At 34.6% G+C, this 17,033-nt stretch overlaps 3 protein-coding genes across 3 annotated transcripts; 1 reads left to right on the top strand and 2 right to left on the bottom strand.

The window, feature by feature from the left end:
* Positions 1–3,061: 3,061 nt before the first annotated feature.
* LOC122587206 (U3 small nucleolar ribonucleoprotein protein MPP10) lies at positions 3,062–7,137 on the top strand. Its single transcript, XM_043759308.1, has 12 exons — positions 3,062–3,811; positions 3,901–3,947; positions 4,254–4,413; positions 4,497–4,610; positions 4,697–4,903; positions 5,007–5,048; positions 5,246–5,314; positions 5,475–5,546; positions 5,653–5,706; positions 5,801–5,942; positions 6,711–6,770; positions 6,858–7,137. Exons 1-12 carry the CDS (start codon positions 3,164–3,166, stop codon positions 6,872–6,874), a joined length of 1,632 nt encoding a protein of 543 aa, XP_043615243.1. The 5' UTR covers positions 3,062–3,163; the 3' UTR covers positions 6,875–7,137.
* A 1,012-nt stretch (positions 7,138–8,149) lies between these two features.
* Positions 8,150–9,821, bottom strand: LOC122589679 (glutaredoxin-C1). Its single transcript, XM_043762001.1, has 4 exons — positions 9,623–9,821; positions 8,683–8,771; positions 8,509–8,607; positions 8,150–8,420 (listed from the first exon to the last, which is right to left on the bottom strand). Exons 1-4 carry the CDS (start codon positions 9,727–9,729, stop codon positions 8,326–8,328), a joined length of 390 nt encoding a protein of 129 aa, XP_043617936.1. The 5' UTR covers positions 9,730–9,821; the 3' UTR covers positions 8,150–8,325.
* Positions 9,822–10,664: 843 nt separating this feature from the next.
* On the bottom strand, positions 10,665–16,653 carry LOC122586699. The gene is made up of 12 exons (XM_043758683.1): positions 16,240–16,653; positions 15,190–15,325; positions 14,839–14,966; positions 14,541–14,742; positions 13,944–14,300; positions 13,715–13,859; positions 13,462–13,604; positions 13,213–13,382; positions 12,863–13,129; positions 12,730–12,785; positions 12,232–12,443; positions 10,665–11,993 (listed from the first exon to the last, which is right to left on the bottom strand). The coding sequence occupies exons 1-12, from the start codon at positions 16,486–16,488 to the stop codon at positions 10,822–10,824; spliced, it is 3,237 nt and encodes a 1,078-aa protein (XP_043614618.1). The 5' UTR covers positions 16,489–16,653; the 3' UTR covers positions 10,665–10,821.
* Positions 16,654–17,033: the final 380 nt, after the last annotated feature.

Raw genomic sequence — 17,033 nt, forward strand, 5'->3', positions numbered from 1 at the left:
ATTGTAATCAAACTAATTGTAATATTGTCGTTGTTAGTAATTGTAATCAGACTATACAGTAATTAGGATAATCATTGTTATTATTAGTAATTAAAATCAAACTATATTTAGGATACAAATTCTTATTATATAAGCCGAGCTCTACAAATAAAAGCATAACATACAAAATAATTGAAAACCCCACGGAGCTGCTATTTTTATTCTTTTTAACAACCATGACTAACAAAAATAAAATTACTTTTTTTGCAATACATCAATCAGAACTCAGTCAATTGTGTAATCAAATTTAAGATATCACTTTTCTGAAAGAGTTTGTATAAAAGAAACCCTATCCAGCCTTGATATGATTTATATTCGAGATTTACATTTGAATATCTCAATTACTTTTTAAGTATATCTTTACATTTAACGTATACATATTTTTGTTCTCCATATACTAATTTTTATAATGATAATGTTAAACCCGTGTATTTGACACGAATCTAAAATCTAGTTAATAACATAGTGATAGTGATGGAGTGAAGCGAACAACGTACACTATGCCGACAACAACCACCTCACAACATTTGTTAATACATGGAAAACTATCTCCACATTATGGTGCGACATACACTTGCTTCAACCGATTTTGTGTGGTGTATTTCTTTTGTAGAAATAACTTGATGTACAAAGACTTGAAATGGTTATGTGTAGGTATTAACGCGGTACATGGGACTATGAGGTTCCCAATTTACCTTTTTTTTTATGGTGTGACAATTTTGGGGCCAATTATCTCTTTGCAAACCTTGTATTCCATGCACGTACAAAATATGTATAGGTTGATTTCCATTTTGTTAGAGAAAAAAACTTGCGGAAAGTTGAATGTTCACTTTATATTTATAGATGATCACATTGCATATGTCTTTACAAAGACTTTTCCGTCACACCAATTTATGTTTTTGAAGTCCAAACTGAAGATTGATATACTTGCGAGAGAATATCACAATGCTGATAAATAGTATATTAGCGTTATTATAGGGTTCACAGTATAAATGTAGTGTTTATGTATGCATTCCCAATTGATGATATACAATAGCACAATTATTTTTATTAAGTTGTAACATGCGTTTCATTAATGGGATTGATAGTGTATTGATAAGGTATTTGTATATTTCGGGGTTTGTCATCAACGTTTAAATTTTATGAAGGGGTTATTTACGAGTATTATTGTGAAGTTACGGACTTCATCTTAGGTATCTATCTTAAGTATTCGAGTTAGAGCAAGATAAGTATTTATCTGGTGCATCCTTTTATATTAATTAATAATCTCGCCACCACCACCACCACCAATTATCATCGCCAACACCACATCACTGCTGATATCATCATTGTCACCGTAAGAATATACATAGGTGATATATAGGATAGAAATTTTATTTTTTTAATTTGAAGACAAAATATCGTTTTAAAAAAAATAATTTTTGAAGACAAATAAATAAATACCTTTAAAAAAAAGACAAATAAATAAAAGAGAAAATGTCACAAATGGTCCTTGTAGTTTGTCATATTCGCATTTTGCTCCCTATGCTTTTTTTTCGTTGCAGATAGTCCTTGTGTTTTTTATTTTCATTGCCAGACGTCCCTGACACTAACTTCTGTTAGTTTTGGGCGTTTAAACCCTTCATGCGCGAACCACGTGAGGGTATAATCGTCTTTTTAGTAATCACAAAGACCATATGTGATAAAAGTTTTTTTAAACAACATACATACATACATACATATATATGCATTTACATATATGTATCTGAACCTTATCTATCTTCAAAAGCTCCTCCTACTCCACCCCACACATTCCTCCATTCCTAAGTATAATTTTCAAGATCTTTTCGAAATTCGTGTTATTGTTGCTCTAATTAGATCCTCATCGTCGTTAACCTGCTCCGACCAAATCCCCAAAGGCGACGACTATCTCCGATCAGATTCACGACGAAGAGAACGACCTCCAATCGTTTTTTTATTATTGCCACACCCATTGTAAATCACCTATTCTAATCGACCCCGATAAACTTTATATATCAAACCGCATTATTGGACTTTAAAACCGGAAGCTGTGGTTTTGTTTTTGATCTGAATATTTGAAATTCCGGTGGATGGATATTGATGTATATATGGAATAGCTTCACTTACAAAGTGAAAGAAAGATGTATGAAATTGTGTTCCATGTACATGTTTGGATTATATTTAAACTTTGTTTGTTTGAGGTTAGTTTCTATATCCATAATTTAATTAATAATCTGTGGGTTTTGTTACATATGATGATTTGAGATTATTGTTTTCTATATATATTTTTTAATTAATTACTAAAGTATAATCTTAATTAAATTTAGTTGAATCTTTCAGGACATCATCAAAGTGCGAATTTTTTTTAGCTTTAGACTTTGAATGTGAAATTTATCTACATAAGAATATAGCTACTAATTGCAATTCAATTTGTTAGATCTGAATTTTAAGTTAGTCTCTTGTTTTTCATGGTTCTTGTTGGTCACGAGATACAAAAGAAAAGAAAATGAAGAAATGATGTGTTTAGAGTAGTGGTTTTATTGTTTAAAAAGATTGTTTTTTATTTCGATATATAATCCTTAAAACCATATAAAATCTTGGTTTTGTGTTTAAGATATTTGATAGATTAATAGATGGATACTAGATCAATTATCTATATCTATTTGTGTGTATATGTATGTATTTATATTTGTTTGTTTTTTTATTTGATTTATATATGCATAAATATGAATATAAAAATAAAAAATACATATGGTGGATGGTAAAATCATCGGATTATGGGTTGTGTTTCACAGGAAGATGACAAAAATGGGTATAAAAGTTGAAGAAGATGATCAAGTGAAGAGATTGAATTGAAATGGACAATTATACCCTTATTAACGGACAAAAACTAACCGAAGTTAGTGTCAGGGACGTCTGGCAATGAAAATGAAAAATACAGGGACCATTTGCAACGAAAAAAAAATACAGGGGGCAAAATGCGAATATGACAAACCACAAAGACCATTTGTAACATTTTCTCTAAATAAAAAAAACACAACACACAGCCTCTCGCCCTTAAACCCTAGAATACCTAAACAAAAACCCTTTTGGCTCAACCATCCATCCAACCACCCAATTAATCATGGCGGCGACACCTTCCGCCGGAGTAGAAGCACTCCACCACCTGAAACTAACAGAGCCACCGATGTACCTAACTCCGTCACCTGAACTCGCAAACGCCGCTCGTATCGCTTCAGAACACTTATTCGCTTCACTGAAACCCTACACATCTAAATCACCATTTGACCGTCTTCTCGTTGACCACAAGTTTGACGCCGAACAGATTTGGCAGCAAATTGACCTCCAATCTCAGCCGCTGATCTCCGCCATCCGCCGTCAAGTTGACAAATTTGAAAAGGATCCAAAACAGCTCAAAAACATTTTCAAAAGTGGTGAATCTGAGCAACATATTGATGAGGATTTAGGTTTTGAGAAAGTAGAAAATGATGATGACGTGATTCATGACGTGGAGGATGATGATGATGAGGATGATGTCGATAATGATGAGGATGAGGTGGATGATGATGATGATGATGTGGATGATGAGAAGAGAGGTGAAGGTGGATTGGAGGATGGATTTTTTAGTATTGAGAAAATGAAGGAATATATGGAAGATGATGAAGCTAAAGAGTACGGAATTGATGTTAAGAAAAATAAAAAATCAGCGACAAAAGCGGCAAACGAGTTTGGGGAAGAAGAAGATGACGAAGACGATGATGATGATGATGAGGTGAGGACATTGAGTTGGTTTTAATTTGTTTATTATATGATATGATAAAATAAAATCAATTTTTTTAAAAATTGAATTGGCTATTGTAGTTGTTTGGTGAAGGCGATGATGACGATTCAGAAGGTGAAGATGCTAGGTAATGATCTTTTCTAATTATGTATGTCTTGTGATGTATTGTATTAGTGAATTTGATTTGGTTATGGTATATGTGTATATGTGTGTGCGAGTAAGTATTGCTTGGTGAATGATAACACATTTTTAAAAAAATAACAAAATTATCTGATGATGGATTTCCTTTTGAGATGTTGTATGATGACATTGCATGAGCATTTGCCTTCTTTTTTCTTAATTGCACCAGTTTTTGTTTGTTTTTTGGATGTGGACTTGTGTTATGGATCTATGATAGATGTGGGTTCTGAAAATGTGTTTTTGTCTACTTTAGATATGAGGATTTCTTTACATCTAATAAGAAACGTGCTGAAAATAAGAAACCTATAGTGCACAAGGAGGTGGAGGATGTAGAGATGAGAGATGAAGAAGAAACTGAGGATTCAAAAGACGAGGGTGATCAGGATGGTGATGATGCGGTATCTGATGACGAGGTATTGTGTACTTGCTTTTAAATATGTGTTATTTTACTGGAAAGCTCGAGCAGTCTAGTTTATATTTTTCTCAAATCTTTTAGGTGAAGGATGCCAATCTTTCTACACATGAGAAGCAGCTTATAGAACAGCGAGCTAAAATAGAGGAGGTGGAGAGGGAGAACTTAGCAGCAAAGTCGTGGACCATGCGGGGAGAGGTGCAAATTCTCACTTTTTAGTTGACATGTCTTGTGACATGTAGTAGTTTTAATAGCAACTTGTTTGATTGAATCTTTGGTTGCAGGTAAGTGCAACTAAAAGACCCAAGAATAGTGCTTTAGAAGTTGATTTGGATTGGGATCGCAATGTAAATCCACCACCAGTTATCACAGAGGAGGTTTCCCAGTCCATTGAAGAACTAATTATGAAAAGGATATCCGAGGGTCACTTTGATGATGTCGAAAGGCCTCCTAGCTCACCTTCCAAGGCACCAAGGGAAATGAAGGAATTGGTAAAGCATCACACTGCTATATTGATTGTTTTAATGTTTTTTCTTTATTGCTGGTTTGATGTATGTTTCTTGGTGTATTGATGTTTCCATGTTAACTTTGCAGGATGAGAATCAGAGTAAGAAGGGCCTTGGCGAAATATATGCAGTTAGTATCTCCTACTTGCTCTATCAGTTCGTGTCGATAATAAATTAAGCATGTTAAAATATTAATACACAGTGTATTGGTCTCATAGAGTTTGCATTATATGTGTTGCTGCACATTAATACATTAGTAAGTTCTTAGTGGTTTTCATCAATTTACATGTGGCATTCGAGTTATTTTACTTCTTATCCCTTCTGCAGGATGAGTATGCTGTGAAGACCGGCCTGGTGTCAAAAGCATTGACTATATTAGATGAGCAAAAGAAGGAGGTAGACCCTGTCTTTGCTTGGATACTACCTACTTTTCTCTTCTTGTTGTCATATTATTTGCTTTATAATCTTTTGGATTATACACATTGGTCTATTGCAATTTTTTTCTACTGCAATTTTACTGTAAGTTTCTTATGCATATTCACCTTTATATTGCTAGGCAACAGAAATTTTCAAGAAATTATGTCTGAAGTTGGATGCCCTATCCCACTTCCACTTCACTCCAAAACCAGTATGTATCCTCACGTATTGTTGTTTCGAACAATTTGTCAAAAAGTTAATCTTCCGCCACTTGAGATTCTTTTTGTATTAATTTATGGGTTAAATGATTTAAACAGATAATTGAAGACATGTCTATTCAACCAAATGTTCCTGCCCTTGCAATGGAAGAGGTATCTACTTTTATACAATGTACTTCATAATAGTGCATCTCGACTGTTCACAATTTCGCTGGCCACATATTTGATTTGTTTCCCGTGGATGTAGATTGCACCTTTGGCAGTTTCGGATGTAGCTATGCTGGCTCCTGAAGAAGTATTTTCTGGCAAAGGAGACATTAAAGAAGAAGCAGAACTAACACAGGCAGATAGAAAGAGGAGGCGAGCTAATAAGAAAAGGAAGTTTAAAGGTAGCCATTGTCACCACTCACCAGTAACTTTTTTTTCTAGTGTTTGCTTGCTTAATGTTTCTGATTAATAACCAGGGCAGCACAATATTGCCATATTCAGTTATGAAGTTCCCCCTTTACATGATATTAACTCGACAAGTAGCTTAAGTGAAATCTTAAGTGCTTCTTCAAAAGTTGAAATACACACACGAGAAAACTTGGAAGCCTAGATTCACACAAAGGAACTATTGGTAGTGATTATAAAGGCAAACAAGAGAGATTATAATTTGGAACTTTTCCACAAAAAAGAAATGTTACAATCTTCATGGGACAAAGGAGAATAACTTTTTTGAAATTTTACTTATTACATAGGTTGGTCTTCTATGCTGGGTAGATTATAGAAAAGGTGACAATGAGTGGGAATGGAAGGGCTGGGTAATCAATCCAACCCATGAAGACTTCTTTTCTCCTTTTGTTTGTCATTAGTTAAGTTTGATCGAAAACGATATGAATACAATAACTTTGATTTTTCTTTAGTTTATAAGGTTTTATGCATTCTGAAGACATTGTTTGTGACTTTCAACCCGCGAGACTTGTGTTATAATATTAACCATCGTCTAGAATTTTACTTATTTGACCAATTCAAGGCAAAGGACCACATTTTTCCTTTCCATAAATTTGTCAAATATGCCACCTAGAGACTGCCTGTTCATATGGGTTATTAGCACTTATTCCTCTTGGACGAGCAAAGTCATGTGATTTATTGTTTGTCGTAAATCTTGATGACAGCTGAGAACGCTAATAAGATAGTGAAGAAGGCACGCGAAAGCACAATATCAGCAGATGATGGTAACTACCAAATTCCCTTGACGTTATAATACAAGTATCTGTTGCGGGATAGTTATGTAACCTTTTTTGTTTTTCCTATTCTATCAGGCAAGGGAGAACCATGAGTTTCTGGCACATATCGGTTTATTATTTGACCGATCATTTAACTACAATGGAAGATTTCTGATAGTTTTGATTCTGCACCAGTTGTGCGAAGGAATGATCAGAAAAGCAAATGATGGCTGGTTGCCTTTCATTCATCTGGAAAGTTTTGTTCTAATATTTATAGAGGTAACAGAAATGAATATATCGTTTGAGTTAATGGAATTTCATTTCCATGCCAGGTTTATTTATTTACACTTGGTTATAAAGTGATAATTAATCCCAACCGTTTACTCTTGTGCTCAAATAAACATAATTGATTGTGATGACCAACTAGGGAGAAAATTTCTTCATTCTATTAAATATTTACGGTAAAGGTGAAATATTTATGAATAAACGATACTAGCAAGAAGCTAGTAACATTGATATCGAAATTACAATAAGCAAGAAACGTATTAGACGACACTAGGCCTGCAAAGGTGAAATTTCTTCGTTCTTTTTTTTTAAGAGAAAATTACATTTTTGGTACCTCAACTTGGCAACTTTTGCACTTTTAGTCTCCAACTCAAAAAATTGCAGCTTTCATACCTAAAGTTTTGTGTTTTTTTCAGTTTTGGTACCACGTTCATACGGTGTTAAATTTTGTCGTTAACGCCCTCACGTGAGGGGTATTTTAGTCTTTTGACCCTCCTTTTTTGAGAAAAATTACAGTTTTGATACCTCAAGTTGTCAACTTTTTCACTTTTGGTACCTCAAGTAGACAACATTTTTTTATTACACTCTATAATTTTCATCTCACACAGTAGCATCAATCAAATAACACACACTTAAAAATCAACACACATTCATATGTATCCATGTATACCTATATTTCTATATCATACTAAATCCAATACATAAACATGCATAAATAGATTCAAATTTCTTATATAAATCATACACCACTAGAAAGGGTTGCCGACTATCTCCTTTCCCACCATGCACCAGTATCCGATCTAATCTCGTTTGTAGCAATTATATCCATCTGTAACAGATTCCGTAAAGATCTCGTTTGTAGCAGATCGATTACGATCAAGTTTCGTTTGTACGTTTGTACTTTGTAGCATATTCTAATAGAAGAAGAGGGTAATTTAGGGGTGAGAGAATTCAAATTTCTTATTTGAATCATACACCGGCGACATGAGGTTTTTTTCGGCCATCGATTCACCAATGCATTTTTTTGAGTTCCGAACCTTTTGATCATACAAAGATGCTAAAAAAAGGATTATGAGAACTATTGAGAAAATGAACACTGGCAATGTCATAATCCTGTAATTGCTGAGATATAAATAAGAAAAAGAGTACAATATTGTTATACATGTACACAGTAGCACAATGACGTACTGGATTTGTTAAAGCTTTTATTACAGAGATCCTTAAACATAGGATTCATACATATAACATAGTAACAGAGATCGATAACAATCTTCAACATTCAGATACTGGAAACCTGAGCAGAGGTGTTGCCAATGGCTCCGGCTTCAGTTAGCATAGGCACCAGCTTCCCAGCTCTGTGCTGCTCCATAACAGCTGCAACCAAAACCCACATAATACAAGTCAAACACACCATAACAAAAACCAGGAAATAAACAAGAGTGTCGGAAAAAAACACACTAACCATCACAACCACCAATATGCTTCCCACCAATGAATACGTTAGGAACAGTGCTTTGACCAGTCAACTCCTTTAAGGCAGATTGAATTTCTCCACCATCACCTTCCGAATTCAATAAATATGTTAGTGGTTCATGAATGATAAAATCGAGTCATAATGGAAAAATTAGAAACTTACTTTCTTCATCCAATTCATAAAGCTTGAAAGAAACATTAAGCTCAGAGAACAGTTGTTTCACCTTCTTGCAGTATCCACACCATGTTTTGCTGCCCAAAATGTGAGTAATAAATTTATTAATTTCCCACAGAAAATAAACCCCATGGAACTTTTTTCTTTTTCTATGTCACAAAAACTACGAATCCAAGGAATTTCCAACCGTGCCAAGTTAGTGGTGACGTCTAGTTAAAACCCCGGGCACGATTCAAGCGTGCTTTTCTTGAGTGGCGCTTCCTAAGATCTGTTTTTTTTTTTTGGTGTGTGAGAGTTTGTTTTTACTAGAGGTCACGTATTCAAATCGGTTCCCACTCTTTAGGGTGGTACCCAAAGAGAAATACTTAAACCTAGCAAGGGTCAATTGGATCTTAAGGATCACTGGGTTAGGGTTTGTCCGCTAATCTAAACATTTTGCTAGAGTAAGGATCGATGTGATTTAGCAAGTGTTTAGTATCGTTTTTCAATGTGGTGTTGATGTGACAATTTTTTCCATCATGGTGTGTGTGATGATGTCAAGGACCTAATCAAAGTTTATTTAAACCAAATTATATCGCGGAGACAACAATTAATCCCATTAACTAATAGTATTGTAGTTAAACCTAATTAAGGTACCGACTTAACAGTATTCGAGATGACAATTACAACAAATGTTACATGTAATAGGTTGGGAAATAACTGCTATATATAATATGAAAACCTATTTATTTTCATTTTCTTAACCACAGGGAAAAAAAAAAAACACTTGTTCCGAACAAAAGAAAACATAGGTAGGTGAAAAAAACGATATACGGCAAAACACTTAACAATTACTGACTCCGTATTAAACAAAACAACACATAAAACACCAATACAGATGTAGATATACTGTATATATCTAGGAGGATTTGAGATCGGAAAAACAAACCTGAAGACGACAGCGGGATTAGAGGAAATGGTTTGTTTGACTTTAGAAAGAGCCATCTCTTTTTCTTCTTTAGAAGTAGTTCTTCCTCCGCTCCACACGCTTCCCATTTATATACTACTATTACAAAAATGGTGGCTTATTGATCAAGCAGACACCGATTTCATTTTTGATGCTGACGACGCTGATGACGTGTTTAATGCCGGCTTTTGCTTAGTGTCCGTATTTACATTGGCAAATTTGGCATCTCCTTTTACTACACGGCTTTTCGACCCTCATTTACAACTTTAGTCCCTTCAACTTTATTCCGGTTAAAAATATTTGGTCAACCAAAAGTATTTGGCCTCTAGTTGGGGGTCACAGATTAATCATTTTTATAATTTTATTTGGTCAGTCCAAAATGGTTTTAAAAATTTCTATAAAAATTATTATTGGTTTATTTGTTCATTTATCAAATCTCATAAAAAAATACAAAATAAAAAAATGAATGAAATGTCTTAATTTGCAAAAAAATAAATAAATAATGTATGTTGTGTACATCTTAATAGTCTTGTCAATATTGATGACACTGCCTTACACATAAAGCTCCACAAAAGTAGAGGATCAAACCCTAAACCTGTTATTTGCGAATCATACCACAAATATCATCCACGACCCAAAAGAACAAAATCACATTTGGAACCACAGCCTAATATATAAGTATATAACTAAAACCAAAATGCATCAAATCAGTAAGTACATAATAATAAGAAGTCAAGAATATAACTAAATAAATAAGCAAAATGCCTTTCAAAAAAAAAAAAACAAGTCAGAATATTCAAATAGTACATTCGTAATTTGTTATGTTGGACATAAAAAAAAACGCCTGATATCAAGATGATCTAAGGATACAGCGGTACGAGCCTATAGAACAGATCCTGTTCAAGTAAGGTCGTGATATCAAGATGATCTAACAAAGCTTTGTACGGCCTACTGGCTTAACCGGGTCAAGAATCGGGTCTCACGCTGGATTGTTCACCTTTACTTGTAAGCAAGAAGAAGGCAGTGACAAAATCACATTGTTTATAAGCTTAGCAAATGTTTACTTGTAAAGAAGACAAAGCCGGTGACAGAATCACATTCTTACACTAATCATATTCACAAGGTAGTTAAATTCCATGACACCATTTAGCAAATGTTTATTAGTGATGAATAAAATTAACTTATTTGGTCCCAAAAATGGCTTCAAATTCCTTATACATTCCTTTCGGTCTCGCTTTTGAATCCATGGATGTTTTCTCTGACGAACTTGTACTTCTCTTTCCGCCCCAAAACCCACTCCATTTTGTCTGACTGCTTGACGGGTCAGTTGGAGTTCCACCAGTACCACTTTCTCTGCTAAAACTAGACTTGGCCAAATCTCTCAGTTGTTTCATCCATGGACGATCTGGTGTACTAGAGCTTCTAAATCTCCCAACCGGCAACACTGTGGCATCCTCGCGCCTCTGGCTTTTTAACGGGAACTGACTCTCAATGCTTTTCATCAACTTAATAGGGACAAAAAGCAGAAGAATACCCCATGATGCTATTTTTAAACCCATCCACAAAGATTTGTTATCAGGGTCAAGTTGTTTTATCTGACACATCAAAGAGTTCCATTCGTTCAAGATTTGGGCAATGAATGTGAATAAGAACAAGCAAAGCATGGCTATTCCGATCTTTGTCTGATCATGGGTAGAAAGATTCTTTCTCAAAAGAACCAAACATATAGCAAAGATTGCAACTTGACTCGCAACTGCTATGATCTCCACCAGTTGAACTTTTTTCTTGATAAATGGCTTCTTGAGGACCATGAAAAACAGTTGAAATGAGGTAACACATAGTAAGGTTTTCGTGGGTGTTTCAGAGTATCCGCTTCTTGAAAAAGTACCCACTAAGATTCCTAAAGTTACCCGTTTAATGGACTCCAGGAAAATGTAGTAGATTCTTAAAATCCCAAATACCTTTTGAACAAATGGCGCCTCTGCATCTTCGTTTTCATCATCTGATGCGATTATACTGCCTCTAGTTGTGTTATAACCTAGTCCTCCGGCAATTTGAGAGAGCATGTACTTTGGTGGTCCTCTTAGGTCTTCGAAAAGAGGGCCTAAAATGAGTAGCAGTTTCGAGTTTGAGGTGTTGATCCATGTCCATTGGCCTCGCTTTCCAGGACCCAAAGTTACCTTCACTAGTGCTTGATACCAATGCATTTTTTGATCTTCGTGGTGAACTTCTTTGTACTGAAGTAGCTTCCCGAATGATATTCCAATAGAAAGGAACATAAATAATGCTAGTATCAGGAATAACACGGCTCCTAATAGTAGAACACCCACTGCAATCCCAGCAGCTGATCCACCTGAGGAGAAAAAACCAAACATAAGTTTGACTTTTGAAGTCAAAAAGACTAATCTCCAAACTCGGTAAATGGAGGGGAGGGAATCTAGCTTTGTTCAAGTACTTTTGAAACATTTTGTAAAAACTATAGCACATGTAAACAGGAGGAAAATTTTCTAAATTAGAATAGTAAGAAAATTAATGAACATTTTCAATTTAAAAAGTGATAGGTTTGACCTTAAATGACCAAGTACAAATACCTTTTAGTAGTGATGCTGAGGCTGCAGAAACACAAGGAACTGCAAGAATTACCAGAAAGACCTCGAATCTCGGAAATATAACAGAAACATAACTGGTCTCTTTCGCTGTTTTCTTTCTTAGTTTTAGTATAAGAAGAAACAAAATGTGCAAAATAATCAAGCCAGCGCTCATGACTGCCAGCCAAAACATAATCCGGTTGAAATTTCTCCACCTGAACATAGAATCCAATTTCAATTGAAACAGCTGAAAAAATACATATTAATATATAGCATAAAGAAAATTACAGGGTATCTTAGTAAGTGTATATAAGCTAGTTTATTTAAGAGTGTATCAGCTTACTGCGTCTTAATAAAGCAGATGCAGTTTTGAGTATTTGGATGGTACTTACGCACTTTAATACAAGGATGTATGGTTTATGTCCATAGAAGATTATAACTCATATTAAGCAATCTCAAAATACATTGGATCATATAGAATACAGCACAGTAAGAACTCACCCGTGTGAATCATTTGAATCTGTGATATATTCAGCCTCAGGAATAACATTTTGGCTCTGCATGATCAAACCATCATCAGAAATCTTAGAAAACAGAAGACACATGCAGTTTGGGGAAACGACAGCCCACTAACCTCAAAAAACGACTTATACTCCATTGCAGTGAGTGGCAATCCATATACCGATTCGGGTTTTTCTAGACTTGTGTCTAAATCATGGATTTTAGAACCGTATGAATGTGGATTCGTAGGCCAAATAGGCTTCACATAACCAGATTCCCATGGAAGTCTGAAATATGGTATACTCCATCTTAATCCCTTTACAAATTCACTATATTCAATCGGCAAAGGAACCGCCAACCATCCAGTTAAGACAAAGATTTGAATGTGACATACAATTCGCTGATTTAACGAAGCAATTAAACGAATCAAGGTTAGAAAGTAACAAATCTAAGAATAGTAAGTCAGATAAGAAAGTATCTTACAAAAAGAATTCTAGCTGGGCTTGAAGTTAACAATGGAGATGGTGTTGCAAATGCACCATAATTCTGGAGGGAAGCAGTGGAGACAGTGAGCAAGGTTGCAACAAAGGCGGTCAACACAAAAGCAGCAGTTGTAGAGCTCGAAAGAACCATGGATGCAGTTGGTACGGTATCTGCAAAAGCTTTTATTTGAGTAGTGTAGATTCTAGATTGAGCTGAATGATAGTAAGAAATGAATTCAATAGTTCATACAGTGAGATAGCTTTAAGATATTTGATGCTAGATTCTTGTTTCCAGCTACATCTGTCGTTACATTTTCTGGAACGTGCACAAAAATCATATCTTCAATTGGTTGAATATCCAGAGTGTAGACACTCTTACTTATTTCATGAAATCTGCAAAGATCGGCTGCGTAAGTTCATTGGTACATCAAAACATTAAAAACCGTGTACTATGGTTACACGTCACGATAGTCAGATAGTTTCAATGCACAAGAAATAATGACCTTTGCAACCATCCTCCAGAAATAGATAACTGAGACGAATTAAATCCGAAAACGGGCTTCATGAACTTTATTATTACCGGGATATGGTTTTGTTGAGTCCTCATATGGCTAGTTGTGCTTAATCTTACATTAGGCCGTTGAACATCTACAGAGGTTTCCAACATGGACATCAGCTACTAAAGACCTTACAATAATCAAATAAAACCATAGAAACGAGCTACATATGTACCAAAGAGAAAAGTGACTGGTGCAACAGGACTAACTGGAGTGCCTTGTCTGGTTAGGACTAATCCTGAGTCTAGCCTCGCAGTGACAATGGCAGTATTGGATATATCTACAAACTGAAAACCGAATCTTCGATTACCAAGGCTATCGTTGTTATTGGTATCCAGAACTAGTGATCCTTGACTAACTTCGATAGATTTCAAGACTTCGGCCGATGTGTTGACTATAGGTTCGGTGAAATATAGATATAATTTCAGGTTCTTGTATCTATTAGTCGCTTGAACCGATCTAACACTATCATCAAGTTGAATTAGTTGTTCGGGTATATGAGTCCGTAGATCAACATATACATTTCTTCTGTCTGTAAAAACAAGCCAAGAATTTATCAGTATTACTGAATCTTGACTTACACTTTGACTTTTAAGTCAAAATATGTGCTTCTTTTTACTACATATTGCTATAAACTTGAAAACAAATATGTATTCAAAGTATTTATTTTAAAAATTAATGTATGTAACAGGACTCTTCAAGAAGTTTCAAACTCTAACAGAATTTTAGATTTTTAGAATTATTATGTTTGACATCAAAGAAATTAGCTCACCAAAATGAACTATGAACCAGGAAGCCATGTTTCGTATAAATTGATTCCCAGCTGTATCTCTACAAAAATCTTTGTCTGTTACTAAGACAACTCTTCCAAACTCAGTAGTTGAAGACAAATTTACTGAAATAGAATATTCAAGATTCTGCTTGACTGTCTTTAGAGTGCTTGGAATAACGTTGCCAGGACCATAAACTAGAAGCTGCAAGTGGAAAACCTGATTTAGTTAGATCATAAAGTATAACCTGTGCATAGAAAATCATAAATTTAGTAAAACCACCATAAAGCACCTACTTACGCTGCAGTCATTCGCAGACAAACATCTAAATCCACTACAAGGTTCACTGAACGATATATACGCAGAAACACTTGAAGCATTTGTAAAAGATGTTGATGCTGTAACGTATCCTGTTGGGAGAACAGTATCTGCAGGGCCGATTGGTAACTAGAATTAGATTGAATACAATCAGTACCTCAAAAAAGATGCATTTTATCTATACACATAGACCTATTTATCTTAGAGTTTATACTAGATCTCTTTGAAATAACAAGAAAAATTGTCGGTACTAAAAGTTTTGTACTTGATTATGGCTACTATAGGAATTAATATTTGACTAATGGCTAAAAGGATAAAGGAGAGTTTAATAACCAATGGTCCAGTTATATGTAGCACAACGGAGCAGATGAGACCCGTTGGTGCACACCTCAAATGTATGGTTCCCATCTCGCAATCTAACATAAGAAACTTCCCCGGATGAACAATTTGATGGTGGGAGATCATCCAGCTGCAGCCAAATAATAATTTTTATGTCACTATGTTGCACATGGAGTCTGATTTTAACTGAATGGTTGAAATTAGTACTAACTCTAAATACTCTACAATTCCCAAAATGATTGTCTGCTTTACTATTTCATATAGTCTCAAAAAAATCGTCCATACTAAAAATGGTTAGTTACAAATGCCAGATTCGCACACCAACGATAATGCAATACATTAGATGGATTTTACAAAACTAAAAACAAAAGGCATCAACTAGACAAAGGGTAAAACTATCATTTTATTAAAAAATAAGTTGCACCTGTATGTTTTTGTCTTAAAATAATTTTGTGATGGAGAAAGTACATTCTTTTTCACTTTGTGAACATATTTTTCTGAATGCAAATATCACAATTGGAAGTTGCATCCATTCCTTTTGGATACTTCTCTCAATTTCCAAGCTGGGGCTACCTTTTGACTTTTGTGGTCAAACATGTGATAGAAAAAAATTTGGCAAATTGATGCAGAGTTTTGTACATCCACAAAGATATTGTGTTCAACCACAAAAAAATTTAATACCGGAACAAAAAAAAATAATCCTTTTGTACTAAAATAAACTCATATTTATTATAGAGTTAAAGAATTGCATGTTTGACCACAAGAGTCAAGACATATCTGTGAATTGAGAACTGACACTTCAAGACCACCATTGCATGGTTTACAAGAATTGTAATTCTATAGGTCTTAAAGTGAAGTTTCAGAGTTTCACTTAAAGTATATATCGAGTATAAACTTAATCACCAATAATAATTTGCATAGTATGTTTTACTAACAAAAAGTCTGAATCTTTGAAGCATTTGAAAACAGGTATGAATCTTAATCAAGTTTCAGCCTTTTTTAGCATCCCGAGTTCAAGAAACAGAACAAAGAGAATGCACAGACCTTGCAGGTGGAGATGCAACTGGTGCAAGGAGATTCATCATTGCCAACTTGGAAAGAAAATGCAGGGGAATCAAGATTAGATACCAATTCAGGTTTCTTTAGTAACTTGATAGAAATCTCTGAAGTATCACACTCTACTAATTTCATGCAAAAGAATCCAAGAATGAAGAAGACCACCCAAATGGGCCATGTAGAGAAACTTGTTCTGTTTGTGTGGTTTGTATGGGAGAGTTTGAGTAGAGCAGCCATTGGAGAGTGGTTTTGAGGTCAAGAGTAGTGCTTAGTAAGAAGTAGATGCATGGCTGTAAGTATGTGTGGGTGAGATGAGAGAGATTTTTAGAAGATGAAATAATGCACAAAACTGACAGTCCATATACACAAGTGTGAGTTTTTCTATAGATAAGTGTTTGTGAGACTGAGAGTGAGAGATTTAAAGTGTAAATAAATGTATGTAATAAATGTTTAATTATAGGAAAAATAGGACTTGTGATTCGGCCATCGATATCTCCTGGAAGGACCCTTGTCTTTCGCTGTTTTATTTTATTTACCTATAATTTGTTAAAATTCTCTCTTTCTTTATTGTAATGTTGGCAATCACTTTCTATCATCGGGTATAAGTATCACTGTTTACATTTCAATATCTTTATACTCTGCCTAGAATGCAAAATGTCGAATTTAAATGGACCAAAATCTTCATGTCTATTATTATGAATCTGATCTTTAAGATATGAAATTAAATCTATTAAATCCAAATCTCAAATTTTATCTATCATGTATTCATTGATTGATTGTGT

This window comes from Erigeron canadensis, chromosome 2 (assembly GCF_010389155.1).
Source record: "Erigeron canadensis isolate Cc75 chromosome 2, C_canadensis_v1, whole genome shotgun sequence".
NCBI classification, from domain to species: Eukaryota; Viridiplantae; Streptophyta; class Magnoliopsida; order Asterales; family Asteraceae; genus Erigeron; species Erigeron canadensis.